The sequence below is a fragment of the Condylura cristata genome, unplaced genomic scaffold (genome assembly GCF_000260355.1).
Source record: "Condylura cristata isolate star-nosed mole 26May11 unplaced genomic scaffold, ConCri1.0 scaffold00024, whole genome shotgun sequence".
NCBI classification, from domain to species: domain Eukaryota; kingdom Metazoa; phylum Chordata; class Mammalia; order Eulipotyphla; family Talpidae; genus Condylura; species Condylura cristata.
This window is the reverse complement of record NW_004567125.1, coordinates 1,304,784-1,320,553: the sequence shown is the minus strand read 5'-3', so window position 1 is coordinate 1,320,553 and position 15,770 is coordinate 1,304,784. Positions and strand designations below refer to the sequence as shown.

The following is a 15,770-nucleotide window of genomic DNA, read 5'->3' as shown; positions in this document are numbered from 1 at the left end:
CTTGATTCTATGTGAAACAGTTACTACCGTGGCGGCTGTGGTGATAGTTATCTAAGTCCTTATTCCTTCTCCATGTCCATAACCTCCTGGGTTATTTTTCTGGAAAACTGTATTAATGACTTCAGGATGAAATATAATTATTTTTTAAAAAAGATTTATTTATTTATGCATACAGAACTGGGGTACAGGCCACAGGTACAGGGAGTGACACAATTCACCAGAGACAGAGCGGGGAGCAGAACAGGCAGATTGACAAATTACACTGCTGAGGGGAGCAGTGGAGGAAACAGAAGTCTGCCATGCTATGTGGGTGAGATTTATTTTTGCTTAGAGGAGGTCAGACTTGCTTACCTCCAGGTTGACTTGGCCAGCTAGTTTTGGAGGTATTTTATCATCCTGGAGCTGAGCCACATATGGCAGCTGTCAAAAGACATATTCTGACCAAAGTTGTCTGTCCATCTGTTTGAAATTTCTTTTTAAAACCTTTTCCTTAGCTTTCTCATTCAGTCCTCATGAAGGATGACCGTGCTGGTCCTTTTAAGATCACTGTGCCTGTCACAGTCACTTTGCCTCAAGTTTGCAAACTCTGCTAAAATCTATTCCAATGCTTTATGGCTTTTATTTATTTATTTTGCATACAGAACTGGGGAACAGGCCAGAGGTGCAGGGGTGGTGAGAGGATTCACCAGAGACAGAGTGGGGAGCAGAATAGGCAGATCGACGAAGTACACTGCTGAGGGGAGCAGCGGGCGGGTCAGGAGAGGTCTGCCGCGCCATGTGGTCACCTCCGGGGCAGGCAGGGATCGAACTCATGTGGAAGTGGCCTAAGCTTTCGTGCTGTGCTTTAACCTGCTGCGCCACCAGGGAGGGCCTAATTTGAATTCTTTTGGAGAACTCTTCAGGGTATCCATTTTCTTGGGAGGATTCTGGTGGAGTGGGTCTGTTAAGAAATCCATCCATTTCACTTATGTTACAAATGTTAGTATAAGGTTATTCCTAATAACTGCAGAATCCCATGATGTCCCCTTTATTCCTATATTGGTTACTTACGTCTTCATTTCCTTCCCATCAGTCTGATTATTTGAAAGCAACCTTTGTATCAAGAGTTAAAAGCAAAATAAACAAAATCAAATCTAGCTGAGAAATGACTACTCTTTTTTTTTTTTTAAAGAGAAAAGCTTTTTGTCTAAAGGTGCTTCCATTAGTAGTATTTCGGGAGGAAATCAGAATGGACTTCAGAAATAGAGACACTTTTTAATCCAAGGACCACCACTTGCCAGCTAGCTGTGTGACCTCCGGCAAACCATTTAAACCCATTTGAGCTTTGATGTCATCATTGAGGAGACAGCAGTGATTTCCTGTGAGGCAGCTGAGACAGTAACATACCACTAAGGTGCCATCTCTGGCCATTTTCTAATGGGCTGCCTCTGTCACTGTTGTTAGCAAAGGGAGAAGTTGGGCGCCACCTGCTGAAATAGCCCATGTGTAGCGCGACCCCCATTCCCTAGGGCAGGCTTCTGCCTGCTTCCGTGTGCTTTACCGCACTTGGTAAACACTGATTGTGTCGGCTTTCAGCATTTCACTGTGGTGCTCTCTTCCCGTGGCCAGATTGTGGACTTATGCACAGCAGTGGTGTTTTCCGCATTTCCCTCTTTCATATTTGCATCTCTCTCATATATAGAGTATGCATAGACCAGCAGACATTTCAATAAATCAAGAATAGAGAACTAAGTAAACATTGGCTCAGCAAATCAATAATTTACAGATAACCAGAGAATATAACTTGATAAAGGGTCCTCATCAAGTATTTTACAAAGGAGAATACATTTTTAGGAGTATATATATGTGTGTGTGTAATAAATTTATGTATAAAAAAGATGCAGGAAACCCCTAGAGAGAAAATAGCTGCATGGATTTTCAGCTTCTGGCCTGACTTTATCCTCTAGCATGTCACGTTTGAGCCAGTGGGGCTGTGGTGGAGGTGGTGAGTCCCTGTCTCTGGAGGCCTTGCAGGCAGGGGCTGCTTGCTCAACTGAGGTGCCTGGACTAGGGAGGGGAGGGAACGTCAGGAACCCTCCCTCTGGAAACTAGAGGGCGGGGAAGTTCTCCCCGAGGAGCCTCTGGCTGTGTAGACTCTGGGGCCTGGTGACAGCCCAGATGTAACAGTGCTGTGCTCTTCTACTCCTGAAGGTGTGCCTGGCTCCGCAGGAAGCACACACTGTTCTTGGGGCCACTTATTTATTATTATTATTTAATAATATAATCGTTTATTTTTACATCATTTGTGCCTTTTCCATCTCAGTTGTAATCCCCGGGGGCGTCCCATCACCACAGCACCCGTGTGCCATCACCATAGTCCAGTGCACTTCCCCCCCCCCCCCCCGTTTTTGATCCCATTCCCCACTCCACCCCCATAAAATGTCTCAGGCATATAGCTGTTCATCATTATTACTATTTTCTCGCCTGGGGCCAATTTTTTAATGGGAAGGTTGTGCTGTCCTCCTCCTTGCCTACTTGCCAAGCCCCCATGCCATGCCTCATCCCTAGCCTGTACTTGGGGCCAACTATCACCATTTCCATCATCTCTTTTCATATTCATAGCTTTTGTTTAAATAAATTAGCACTGTGCATGCTTGTGTGTGTGTTTCACAAGGCTTAGTGAAAGAGAGGTAGGACTCAGGCCAGAGACGGGGTTTTCTTCCTGCCGCTTCACCATCCAGCTAGTCAAGTTTGATGACCACTTGTTTGCATCCTAGATCCTTCAGCGGGCAGGCACCCTGGTTACCAATAAGCCCAGACCACCCTGTCTTCTGCTGACACGCCCACAGTGACGGGGCCACACCCCTCAACTACCCATTCTCTCTTTCAGGCTCCTTACTCACAAAGTTCTTCTTGGATGGTGCCTAACTCTGTGATCTCCAACCAGGCTCCATTTTCCCACTCAGACACCTCTCCCTCCTGACTACCCAGAGGCTGTCTCCACATTGTCTGTTCTCTAGGGCAGTCCCCTCAAATTCCATTTCTGTTTCCCCTGTCACATTGTTTGGAGGTAGCTCCACCCTGGGGAGTCCCGATTATGAGCCTGTGTTTGCCTTTGATGCTGAGGGTAGAACCCATTTGCTACTCCCCGGTGGGCCTTGACTGCACCGTGGCTCAGGAGGCTGTGCACAGCGCCTTCGGCCTTCCCTTTGCCTGCTAAAAGGAGAATCACGGTCTGAGCCACAGGCCTGCGGTGTGGACGCAGCACGGGAACCATACCTTGCCCTGCCGGTGGTGCTGGTGGGGTTCTGGTGGCTTCCTGGGCGCTCATCAGACTGTCTTCCCTTATTGCTGCTGATGCATTAGAAGCAGAAGACTTTACAACTGGTCGGCCTGCCCCAAACATGAGTAAACTAAGACCTCTGACTTCTGTGTTCTCTGTTCCATATTTGTAGTCAGAATTCATTGAAGCCAAAAGGTTATCAGGAGGATGAACCATGTGAAGTCCTATGCAGTATCTTAAGGCCATAAATAGTTCTGAGTTAAGTTTAATTATGTTGCTAAGTTATATACATAAAATATCAAGGGCTCGGGGCACTATGGATTCTGGCCAGGGGTCTGAGGCCGCACGAGGCTGATTGGGACAAACCCCGTGCTTCTGCATGAGCAGCTGTGTTCCAGCGCTCAGCCCCAGTAGGACTTCGTCAGCTCGATTTGTGCTGAGTGATATGCGCTCTTCTGTCTACTTTTGGCCACGTCATACTTTCACAGATCCAGCTTTCCTGTTTGCCTTCCTCTTTCACATCATTGCCTCAGGCGCAGGGCCAGTCATGTGTCTCCAGATCATCCCCACCAGCGTGTTCGTGGGGGCACTTGACCATCTGCTCGGAACAGCGGCCCGATTGTGTTCTAGTCTCGGAGGGCTTGGCTAGAGCGCTGGCTATTGGTACCGTGGGCACAGCCATTGTTCTAGTCATGCTATATCCTCCCCGTCATCACTGGCTGCTCAGGGCCCAGAGACCTTCGGCACATAGAGGACCTCTGGGCCCTTTACACACTGGCCTCAGTTCTCTTTAAAAAGCTCACCTTGACGTCCACTGCCCACACATCCAGGCGCGTCCCTCGGTACATGCTGCATTCGCAGCAAATGCGCTTCCGTGGGTGAGGCCTCAGCACTTGCCTCCCCTGGAACTTCTCTTATTTCCCTTATCTGACTGGTTGTTTTTCACAGCCCAGCTGAGACGTTGGCCTCTGGGTGCCCCTTCTTTGATTGTTTTAGGTCATCTTACCTCTTTGTTCAGACCTCAAACTGCGCCATAGCTGGCCTCCCCATGGCCTTGTAACTGAAGTGCGCCTGCTAATGACAGCACCGCACTGAGTTGGCGCCCTCCACCCCTCCAGCATCCAGCATGGGGGCAGAGGAGACTGATAAAAGGCTGATAAAAGACAAGGTTTAAATAAGATTCAGAGAGCTATAACAGAGTACCCAAAGTCTCCAGGATACAATTTAAAAAGAAAAATCATTTGCCATACTAAGTCTGAGAACATCTGGACTTGAGTGAGAAGAGACCATCAGCAGACACCAGCTTCAAGATGACTCAGTTGCTGGAAGGCATCTTGTTCATACAAGACTGAAAGAAGAGCAAAACAGACATCTTAGAATTAAAACATACAGTAACAAAGATAAAAACAGTGAATGGCACCATAGTCAAGTAGAGAAAACAGAGGAGATCACTAGTGAACTTGAAGGTAGAATAGTAAAAATTACCCAATCCAAACCATGAAGAGAAACTGAGCTAAAGAAAATGAAAGCAGAGCATCAGGGGCTCGTAAGAAAACACATTTAGGTCATCAGAAGAGACACTGTAGTGCTGAGAAAGTATTTGAAGAAACTCTGGCTTCGACGTTCTCAAACCTATAATTCAAGAAGCCGAGCTAATCCCAAATAGGATAAATCCAAAGAATTCATGCCAGCCATGTCTAGATTTGGATAACAAGCCTGCGGTCCACTCCCGCTGGAGTAGGGTATAGCAGCTGCTCTTTGGGGCACCTGCGTGAGCAGCCCCAAAAGTCACCGCTGCCTGAGCACGTCTTGGTGTGTGAAGGATGGGCTGTTAGGCAAGAGCAGGCTTTGTTTCCTTGGGGCTTTTCCCTTATCTCGAGGCCACTAAATCTTAGTAGAGGTTTGTGGCCCTGTGCATTCCTGGTCCCCACAGCGCTGGGGTGGGACGCTAGATCCTTATCTGGTGATTGCATACTGGGGTTCACTAGGCTGGCTGGCTTCCGTCCTCGTTCCACTCACTGTCATTTCAGCATTGGGTCAGTTGCTGGGTTTTGCTTACTCACCTTTGAAGTTGGTATGGTAAATGCAAAGCCACAAAGACTTCCTGGACGATGACTTTATAAAAGAGTCAAATGGGGAAGGCCCTTCTTTTCTTGCCTGGTTTCCCTTTCAGGAGCTGGAGAGGCTCCTGCCATTGGCCCTGGCTTCGGCCAGTCACTTGTCCATCCTGCAGTGTGCTCAGCTATCTGTGGGCTGCAGGACCTGGATTGGAGTTGCTGCCCTTGGCCAGGGAACTGCCCAGTGCTGAAATTCAGGAGGAATAATGTCAGACTTTCTGTTGCCTCCCTCCCTCCCTCCCTAACAACCTCTCTCCTTCCCTCCCTCCCTCTCACCTACCCTTTCTCCCTCCCTTCCTCTCTTCTAGACCCCTTTTCTCTCTATATTATTTTTTACAATGAAAATGAAAGTTCTTACATGCAGATCTAATTTGTACTAAAAGGTCAGATCTGATCTACTCTATTTGGGGTGGAGAGAATCAATTCGGCTGCTCTATTTGTCATACCTCATTTCTGAGTCTAATTTGTGAAGACATCAGATCCTATGGCCAGGAAGGGGTTTGCCCAGATTCTCAGCCAGCTGCTGCCAGGGCTGTGGCAAGAGCCTGGTCTTGATGCTGCTCTTTGAATCCATTTCACTTTGGGGGTGGGGTCTGTTTGTTGCTGACAAACGCTGCTTCTGGTCCCATGTGCTCTGCACTGTCTCATGTTCCTACTTCTCAATGTGAAAAAAAAGAAATGACTCACATACTGAAACATCCTTCCAGATCAGAAAGGTGCTGGGGCGGGGGGTTGGGGGGGGCTGCACTCTTTTGGTCACTTTGCCACGCAGAGGACAGAACAGAGGATAGCCGTCAGTGTGTCCTGATTGTCCCCGCCACGGCATTTCAGAGCCGGGGTGGCGTGTGTCTGAGTCCTTGGTTCACAGACTGTGCCAGGGCTTCTCAGCGTGTGGCAGACCCAGAGGTGTCTAACTGCAGTGAAAGTCCACATCTCAGTTCCATGTGAATAACTAGCTTGGAATAACTAGCTGGTTCACAGATTCAACATCAGATCTACATTGATCTACTTTTGATAACTTTTTGTCTTTGCAAAGCCTGGTTTTCCAGGTTATTTGGTGCTAACTACTTTATAAATGGAATCATTAGGTGTTTCTTTGGGCCTCAGGATACCTTGTAGGCTGCACTGAGCTTCCAGGGGCCCCATGGCCAACAAAGGCTGGAAATCTGTTGTACACGATGGCCGAGTGGACGTGCTGCCAGCCCCGCATGTCTTTTGAACCTGCGCACTGCATGTTCATTGTACATCCTGTGTGCCGTGTATTCATGTGCACCCGTCACTCACTCATGGGTCATACTGAGCGCCAGATTGTGTGCCAAGCACTGTGCCAGACCAGTGTGACCCACACAAGTGATGATCGTGCTGAGGTCTGAAGACCAGGTAGGAAGCAACTGGAAGGAGAGCATCACAGGCCCGTGGCAGAGGCCTGGCTGGGGGCACCGAGTGCAAGCTGCAGGGGCGGGTGGCGATTGTGTGCACTTCAGTGGGAAGCAGTGACTTCAGTGACAGTTCAGCAGCGTGTTGGCAGCTCCAGCCGCAGGCTGGAGTGTGAGGGGAGCAGAGCTGGGCTTTCCTCCCAGGTGAATTCCTTCTTGCCAACCTGCCCGTCCTTCCTTCCCCACCATGGTGGATACAAAGCTCCCTAAGAAACTGTTCCTCCTCAAGGAGCTTCCAGCAGAACAGGGGAGACAGGGGTGCAGCAAGCCTTCCCACTCGGACGTGGGTCCTGAACACAGCCCCCCCCCCCACCTATTTCTGCCATGGACTTGAGCTGCTGATGCCCTTGGGGCTTCCAGTTCCCCACTGTAGATCGAGACCTGGGATTAAGTGACCACCAGAGTCCTTCCCATCGCTCCTCTCAGCTTTTACCCATGTGAAGATTCATGCCTCAGAGTCAAAGCTGCTGGGACATTCTCAGTTCTTCTGAGACCCCAGCTCTGAGTGCTGGCAGTGTCCACTGTGATGGTGGGAGCCCAGGGCCCCTGACCCCCACGCTTGCCTGCTGCAGTGTCCACTCTCCGCCAGCAGCGCTTGGGCATTTCTGCCATGGTGCAGGAACTTGGGGAGACCGGGGATGCTGAAGGAAGCTGTAATTGAGGTGCTGGACACAGAGCAAGAATGCAGAAGCACGATCGTCGCCTCCCAAGCACAGCCCTGAAGCTGTATGGGCATCGTGCTTCTCAGGTGTAGCTGGCTGTCGTCGCGTGCCAGGCAGGCCGAGCCAGTACTCCGCCCTGCGTCCACTCACCAAGTGGATGACTAACCACCATATTCATCATCTGCGGGGCTGTGAACAACGCCCCTGCTTTTGTGGGCCAGCTCTTCAGGCAAGCAGGGAGCCAGTGGGGGAAACGCGTGCCTTAGTGGCAGAGATGATCGTGCTGTGAGGGGGCAAGGGAGGGCCAGTGGCCAGATGACCAAATGCCTCGGTGAGGCCCAGTTTCTCTGAGATGACGTGGGAGCAGGCTTGAACCAAGCGAAGGAGAGAACCCTGCAGATAACTAGATTAGAAGTAGAACGTCCAGATTCTTTAATACGCATTAATACGCAAGGGCCCTGCAGCAGGCTGGAGGCTTGTGTGAGGAAAGAGGGCAGCAGTAAGCAAGACGTGGCAGAGGTCTCCAGGGGCCGCATCACACGGCGCCTGGACAGGTGAGGACTTGTCTGTACACAGCATGATGGGAGACCATGTGAGGGGGTTGATCGGGGCACGTGATCCGACGACTCTGGCTGTAGTGCGAGGGCTCACCTTTAGGAGCCGCTACGGGTGGTGTGGTGTTGGCGAGAATGGGAGAGTCAGAGGCCGCTCTGCCAGTTCCCTTGCTCTCTGGCACACCAGGACTTTGGAAAGTGCTGTAGGTGGAAACCAGGGTCAGGCAACAGCCCTGTAGCTTTGTGGGCCCTGGTTCCCCCAGTGGCAGAGTAAGGGAGAGGGTTGGTGGAATGTGGGCCTGGTGTCCAGTGACCGGCTCTGCTAGGGCCACCAGTGTGTCCGCATATCCACCCTGACCAGAGCCCCGGCTGGTTCCAGCCAGGCTCCCTGTGGGACAGGTCCTTCCAGAATCCATCACAGCCGCGTGACAGGAGGCTTGTGGGTGTGACAGACAACACAACAGGGTTGGATAGAAAGACATGACTAATGTTGAGTAAACATTACATGTGTTGATAAGTTAACACTTAAATATAAACCAGTCCTCTCCGTGGGCTCAGAGTTAATTTTGTCCTTTAATGTCACATGTCAGTTGAGGCTGATATGTTTCAGACGCTCGGCCTTTTGAAGCACCTCGCACCAGCCAGTGAGAAACATGAAGACCCCAGCCTGAGGGCATGTGCCCCCCGGGCTGCAGAGCGGCAGGGCCCCGCCCAGCGCCCTCAGACGTGAGGGCTGCTCTGCCGGAGTGAGGTGGGAGCCACCTGCCCGAGCCGGAGGCCGGGGCATGACTAAGGCACGCCTGAGCCGCAGAGCCCAGTTGTGGTGAAAGCAGGCCATTGGTAATAGCAGTGATTACAAAATGGAGTGACGGAGGTCTGGGAGCCGCGTCAGCCTCGGTCTGCCTGGCAGAGATGCCTGCTGAGGTTCTAACTGGCACTCTGGCTTTGGCCTTTGCTGACTCATCGCACGCACAGCTGCCTGCCGGCAGGTTTCAAAGGTGCAGGGACCCGTTGAGTAACTTTCAGAGGCGCTAAGTCAGTGTGTGGGAGGTCCTCAAGACCACCCTCTGGTTAAGTGATTCACCAGGGCTCACGGACCTCAAAAAGCCCGTTTCACTTCCAGTTATGGTTTATTACAGCTGAGGGGTACAGACAAACTCACACAGGAAAAGGCGCCATGAGGTGGATGAAACCAGACGCCCATGCCCAGCTGTCCCCTCGCCGCAGTCACACTGTCGGGGCTTCGTTCTCCTGGCAACCTTGTCTGGCATCTCATATGAAGTGTTGCCAGCTGGCAAGGCCATGGCATCCGAGGATTTACTGGATCTAGTGTTGCAGGCACCAGGTACCCACTTACCTACTCAGGCCCCAGCACCCCAGGAGTCCAACTGGTACATTGTGATCAGGGCCCTGGGTCACCTCGTTACTGAAAACTCTCCAAGGGGCCCAAGGTTGGTCTCAGGAATGCAGACATGCTTATCGGGGTACTTTCCAAGGGCCCAGTGGTTATTTTCCAGGAGCCATCCAGGCCTGAAGACCTTTGAAATGAGCAGGGGTGAGGACACGGCCAGGGGGGGGATTGTGTAGCCCTCCTGGTCTGGAACCGGCTCTCCACTGCGTCCGTGGGGATTGGAGGAGGCGCCGCAGCCCTGGGAGTCCGCGCTCGCTCGCCCCCTTTGGCCTGCGCCGGCGCACGGGGCTGTTTGCTCCCGCGGGCCTGGTCCCGTGTTGTGAACCAGCAGCTCCCGCCCCACCATGCTGCCCGCCGCCGCAGCCCTGTGACGTGAGACCCAGCCCGGGCCCTGGGCTCCCAGCGGGCTCCCTGCTGACGCCTGTTGTTTCGCCTCCCGCAGTGCTGTGGTCGGCATGGGAGACTCCAGCATGGATGCCACCGCGTCTGAGGCTGCGGCTGAAGAAGTGTCTCTCTTCAGCATGACAGACATGATTCTGTTTTCGCTCATCGTCGGTCTCCTGACCTACTGGTTCCTCTTCAGAAAGAAAAAAGAAGAAGTCCCCGAGTTCACCAAAATTCAGACAACGTAAGTGACGCTGCTGCAGCTTCCTCCCTCTGCAGCGAGCAGGGAGACTCGGGCTCCTTGTGCAGCGGGGTCCAGTCTTGGCTTTTGGCTTGGTGGCCTCTGCTTCAAAGCTGCTTTTGTGATCCCTTTGTTCACACAGCGTCTGGGGGGGGGGACATGGCGCTCTTTTATTTGTTTTTTTTAATGTGTTTGCATTTCAGAGGGACCATTCTGAAGGGGTGACACCATGTTACAGATAACCTGGGGCACAGGTGTGTAAAAGGTGCTGCCAGAGAAAGGGCCCCAGGCAGAGCCATGGCGAGCACTGTGTCCTCCTCACTCTGTGTCCTCCTCACTCGGGCTGTGCTCACTCCACAGATGTTTGCACAACACCCCATAGCGAGGCTGTTACTGCTTTTGCAATTTCCTGTCAACTCGTTTCATTACTGACAGGGAGAGAGGTGCTCTTTGTTGATGTACAGTACCTTTATTACCTAAGACTTGCTAATTTCTCTTTTTAAATGAAGAGCACAATCCCAAGCTTAGAGATGGGAAGTGACGGGTACAAAGTAACCGTGCTCCCCCGCTCGCACGCGCTCCGAGCTCGCTAGCAGTCGGATGTCTGCCAGCAGTTCTCTGGCCCACACGACAGCCCTCACATCCACCTGAGACAGCCAGTGCAAGGCCAGGTTGTCGTCTGGCCAGTCGCTATACATGAGAGGTTCCCACACTTACTTCTTCTTTGGGTTTGCTTCATTTGCTAACCAGCTCACAGAGCCCAGGAAATCCATCCGCTCACCAGGTGAGCAGTTAATTATTAAAGGATGTCACTCGGGGGCAGCCAGGTAGAAGACTCACGGCCAAGGGGGGGGGGCGTGGGGCTGCTGTGCCACTGAGCACCCGCTCTCCCAGCTCCATGTGTTCACCAGCCCTGAGGCTCCCTGGGCCCCACCTCCTGGGCTTTGACAGAGGTGGTGGAGCTGGCTGGCCTCTGGCAGCGCCCGCAGCCCCCTCCCCATCCAGGCCAGGGATGAGGCTGAGAGCTCCGATTCCTTCCTCATGAGGTTGTTTCTGCCGGGGACCAGCCCTCATCCTCAGAGGCTTCTGAAAGTCACTTGATTAATATGCACCTCAGTGTGGCTGAAAGGGGCTTGAATGAATAACAGAAGACCCCTCCCTCACCGCTGTCCTGTGGGACATTGTAAGGGCCTTGGGAGATCCGTGCCAGCGTGGACCGGGCCGGAGACCCGGTTTCTTACTGTAAGTCACAGCTTCACACAGTCCAGCTTGGTGGATTTGCCCCCCTTTTCTATTTTATTACTAGTCTTAGTTTTCTTTTCATAAAGCTTTCTCTTAAGAAAATTTAGGTAAACAGGTAAAATAAAGAAAAATATATAAGGAAATAAGGGTACAGGTGGTTTTAGACCTGGAAAGTGATGGTGGCCGAGTGACTGTGCCCCCACTCCACGAGAGTGAGCTCGTACCATCGCTGGCTCTCCGGTGACTCTGTTTTAGCCCAAACTTGGGCTCCCCAGAGGCCTGCAGTCAGGTTTAGGGAGACCTTCCAGACCAGGTCCTGCCACCTAGTGCAACACTGCCCCCAGGTGGCTCCTCAGAACCTACATGAGACAGGCTGGTCTCAGGCTCAGAGCAGGCGGGACCTGGGCCTGGCCCCAGCCCCGTGAGGAGAGTGCCAGGGTTCCTGCCAAATCCTAATTCCCTGTTCTAGTTTCCACAGCAGTTTTCTCTCCTGGAAAAGTCAGTGTCTTCAAACATTAAAGCAGATGTGCCAGGAGTACAGGTCTTGTGCCACTGATGGGTCATCTGTTTTTACACAAATGCTTCCTGGGCCTGCTACCCGGATAGCGCGTGAGAGAGGAGGGCCCACGTTCCTCAAGCTTGTCCTTCAGTGCCTGGCAGATCCTGGGCGAGACCATCACCCCCCTGCTTCAGTTTCCTCATCTGCAGGTGGTGGGGCTCTGTGGGCATTAGCTGAGGTCGTGTTTTGGCTGACGCCTGGCATTGCGTTCCAGCGTGGCTGCTCAGTGTTCATGTCAGGGTGTGCCATGCACCGTGAGCCCAAAGGTGCAGGAACCGCCACGGCAGTGTGTACATATCAAGAAGCTGACAGCAAGGACACCAAGGAACATGTCATGGCTTGGGCAGTCCCTGCGCGCGCACCACCTAATCAGAGCCTCTTGGCCCAGAGACGCACCACGTGCCAGGCAGCGTGTCGGGCCGGGATGTGTCCGGCTCAGCCCACAGCACAGGTCCTGCTACTCTAAGAAAGAACCCTTCTGGGGGAGGGGCAGGAGGGCATGCATTGGGGAGGAGAGGCTGGCGGCTGAGAGGACTTGGCCAGCAGAGGGCCAGAGGGAGGCCTGAGGCCTGCTGGGCGAGCCAGGGTCCAGCCTGGCCCAGCTGGAGCTGGTACAGGTGCTTTCCTGGTGTGGCAAAGTATTTTAGGTGAAAAGTGTGGTTCTCGAGATAAGCATCCTGACCTTGCATTTCCTTGTCTGTGGAACAGAGAAGCCCAGCTCACACTTCCATCCCAGCTCACACTTCCATCCCAGTGACAACATAGAGTGCCCGGTGCATCTCCTGGGAGACCACATACTGATCACGTCCAGCTCTCCCCGTCACCTCTCAGGCCTTGCAAGACATAGGGAAAGTACGTTCTGAAGCTCTTGTGTCTTATAGACTCTAGCTGCTTCTTTTGGCCAGGATGCCAGAGCTCTAGCCCTCTTTATACCCACAGAACTGGAACTGCCAGCCGTGTGGTAGCCCGCCCCCAGCCACCCCCGCGTGTTGTATTGTTGTTGCCGTGGCTTCCGCCCCCCCGCCCCCAGCTCAGTCTCCTGTGAGACTTTTAGAGAGCAGGAATCAAGTTCGGGCCCTAAAGCTGCACGACTAAGGTCTGAACCCTGCCGCATAGTGGCTACCCGATGTTTGCCCTTTACTGCATCTTTCCAAGTCTGTGTCCACTGTAAGTCAGGGATAAAAGGACTTAATTCGGGGGTTGAAAATTAAATAGCAATCTGTGGTACCAGACTGTGCCCAGCTCACAGGCCGTGGTGAGCCTCGCAATGGCACGTATTGTTGTTGTTATCCCCACTTGCTTCATCTTGCAAGAGTCCTTCAAATAAAGCGGATGAGCTGAGGACAGCACTGCTGACTGAGGAGGTCAAGGCCGCCTGACTCAGCCTGTGCAGTGCTGGCTTGAGCTCAGACTTGCACACCCCACAACCATGTTTCCCCCAGAGTGGTCTGCAGACTTCGAATAAATAGTGACTTACACACAGAAGCCCGGGCAGCAGCAACAGTGAGAGGGTGACACGTCCACGCTACGCAGATGAGCCTCAGAAGCAGCCGTGGCTCGTTCATTCCCGGGTCACGGCGCCGCCAGCTCGTGCTGAGCCCCAGCACCAGGGTGTTGGGCTCCCACACCGACTAGTCTCTGTTCAACAAAAGCTTCGAAGCAGAATCCGTGGGCCATGGTTTGTCTCAATGAGATGCTGCTGAGTGGTTTTACAGCGTCTGTGCCAGTGGAGAGTCCCACCCTGGCATTTTTATTTTAGTGGTTCTGAGAGCGCTTGCTGGAGTGCCACCTGCATTCCTCTAGTGGCCTGTGTCCTTTCCCTTTGCTCACTGGGCTCAGACCTCTGTTGGGCCTGTTCAAGACCGCCCATCGACCCTGTCGGCTTCTTAGGGCTCTTCATATTTGTGTGGGGGCAGGAAGTCCTTTGTTAACGTCAGCAGGGTCTGGAAACTGTGACTTGAGGCAAAGCAACCTGTAGCCAGGCTCTCAGATAACACCGTTGTGTTCAGTTTTGACTGGGAATTCTTCTCAGTGCTGTTTGGCGCGACACCCCGTGAGGACCTGCTGAGTGCGTACCTTAGAGGCGCCCTTTGTTAAGTGACTCCAGCAAATGCCACCTCCCTCTACAATGCACATTTTTACATTTTTGGTGATCAGACATTCTTGAGTTAAAGACTAATTTGTCAACCTTTTGGTTGACCTTATCCTTTTGGGATTAGTGCTTTATTGAGCTTAAGATCTTGAGGGTGTTCTAAAAGCTCAGTGTTACAGGTCTAACCTGGATCTGCCCTCCAGCTGCAGCTGATTTGCACTGGCCATTTATGGGAGGTGCTTTCGGGTTCGTTTTTCCCTTATGGGCGTCCATTAGCTCCATGTGCCATATGTGGGAATAGCTCTTCCTTTCCCACCGTGTCAGCGTCACTGTTCACAGAACAGGTAACCATCTACCTGGCGATACATTTCAGACTCGGTCGTGTTCTCTCTGTTTTTTGCTCTTTCACCAACTCTGTGCTGTTCTATTCTCTGTGATTTCGTACTTGTTTGTGACTTGATGTCTGGTCATCTTAAGGTCTCCAGCTCTGTTCATGTACAATGCTCTTGGTTTTTTTTTTTTTTTTTTTTTTTTGAGTTTTTTTGAGTCTTCTCAATTCACATAAGCTTAAGAATTACCTTGCCGGTGTCACCAAAACCAACCAACTGACCCCAACAAAATAACAAAAACCCTGTTGACACTGGGTCAGATTTGTAAGTTCATTGCATCTTAGACTATTGAGGCTTCTCATCTGGTGGTTTATCCCCTAGGGGAGTTCTTTTGAACTGTTTTTAACAGCAATTACAGACTTATTAAAGAGGGCAATTAGAAGCAGCATGTTCTCTTAATAATAGTAGTAATAGTAATGTCTTAAGTGGTTTTCTTCTGCCTACTCACTCCCACTGGTCCACTTGCACCTCTGGACAGGCCTTCTTCTATCCCTGGGCACTCTGTGGGAGGGAGCTGGAGGCGGGGTGGCTCCGGCCTGAGCCCTCAGTGCCTGAGCACCAGCATGGGCACCTGCAAGGAGGGTGTGAGCTTGCCCACCTGTGCTGGTGTATCTCATCCATGGAGCTTGATGCAGGGCCTGTCAGAGTGAAGATAACCTGAGAATCGCCCTTGAATTCATACCTGTGGCTGCCTTCAGGGCAAACTGTGGCTCACAGAAACTGGGCTTGGCTTGCATAGTGCATATTTTTATTTTTTATTTTTTTTTATTACAAAGTTTATTTTTACATCATTTTGCACATTTTTTTTTTCATCTCGATTGTAATCCCCGCGGGTTTCCCATCACCAAATCACCCCTGTGCCACCACCGTAGTCCTGTAGTCCTGTGCATTCCACCCCCCATTTTTGATCCCATTCCCCACTCCACCCCCACAGAATGTCTCTGGTTGTTCATTATTTTTGTTATTTTCTCTCCTGGTCCATTATACTCCTATGAGTGAAACCATCCGGTATTTTTCTTTCTCTTTCTGGCTTATCTCACTAAGCATGATCTTTTCCAGCTCCATCCAAGTTGCTGCAAAAGACATGTATTTCTCTTTTTTGGTTGCTGAGTAATATTCCATTGTATATATGTACCACATCTTTCTAATCCAGTCATCTACTTTTGGGCATTTGAGCTGCTTCCATGTTTTTCCAATTGTAAATAAAGCAGCAATAAACATGGGGGTACAAGTATCTTTTTCAATCAGTGTTTTGTGTCTTTTGGGTAGATACCTAGGAGTGGGATTGCTGGGTCGTAAGGAAGCTCCATGTTTAGCAGCTTGAGGAACCTCCAGACAGTTTTCCATAGTGGTTGTACTAGTTTGCATTCCCACCAGCAATAGTGCATATTTTTAAATTAAAACATTGAAAGTGTCTGACT

The 15,770-nt window shown here is 51.4% G+C and overlaps 1 protein-coding gene across 1 annotated transcript in view; it reads left to right on the top strand.

Moving 5' to 3' along the window:
• The window catches only part of POR (P450 (cytochrome) oxidoreductase), a 48,937-nt gene that overhangs the window by 17,029 nt on the left and 16,138 nt on the right, over positions 1-15,770 (top strand). The window contains exon 2 of the mRNA XM_004688279.2: positions 9,885-10,070. Within this exon, the coding sequence (XP_004688336.1) occupies positions 9,898-10,070 (173 nt within the window). The 5' untranslated portion in view covers positions 9,885-9,897. The remainder of the gene's footprint in view (positions 1-9,884; positions 10,071-15,770) is intronic.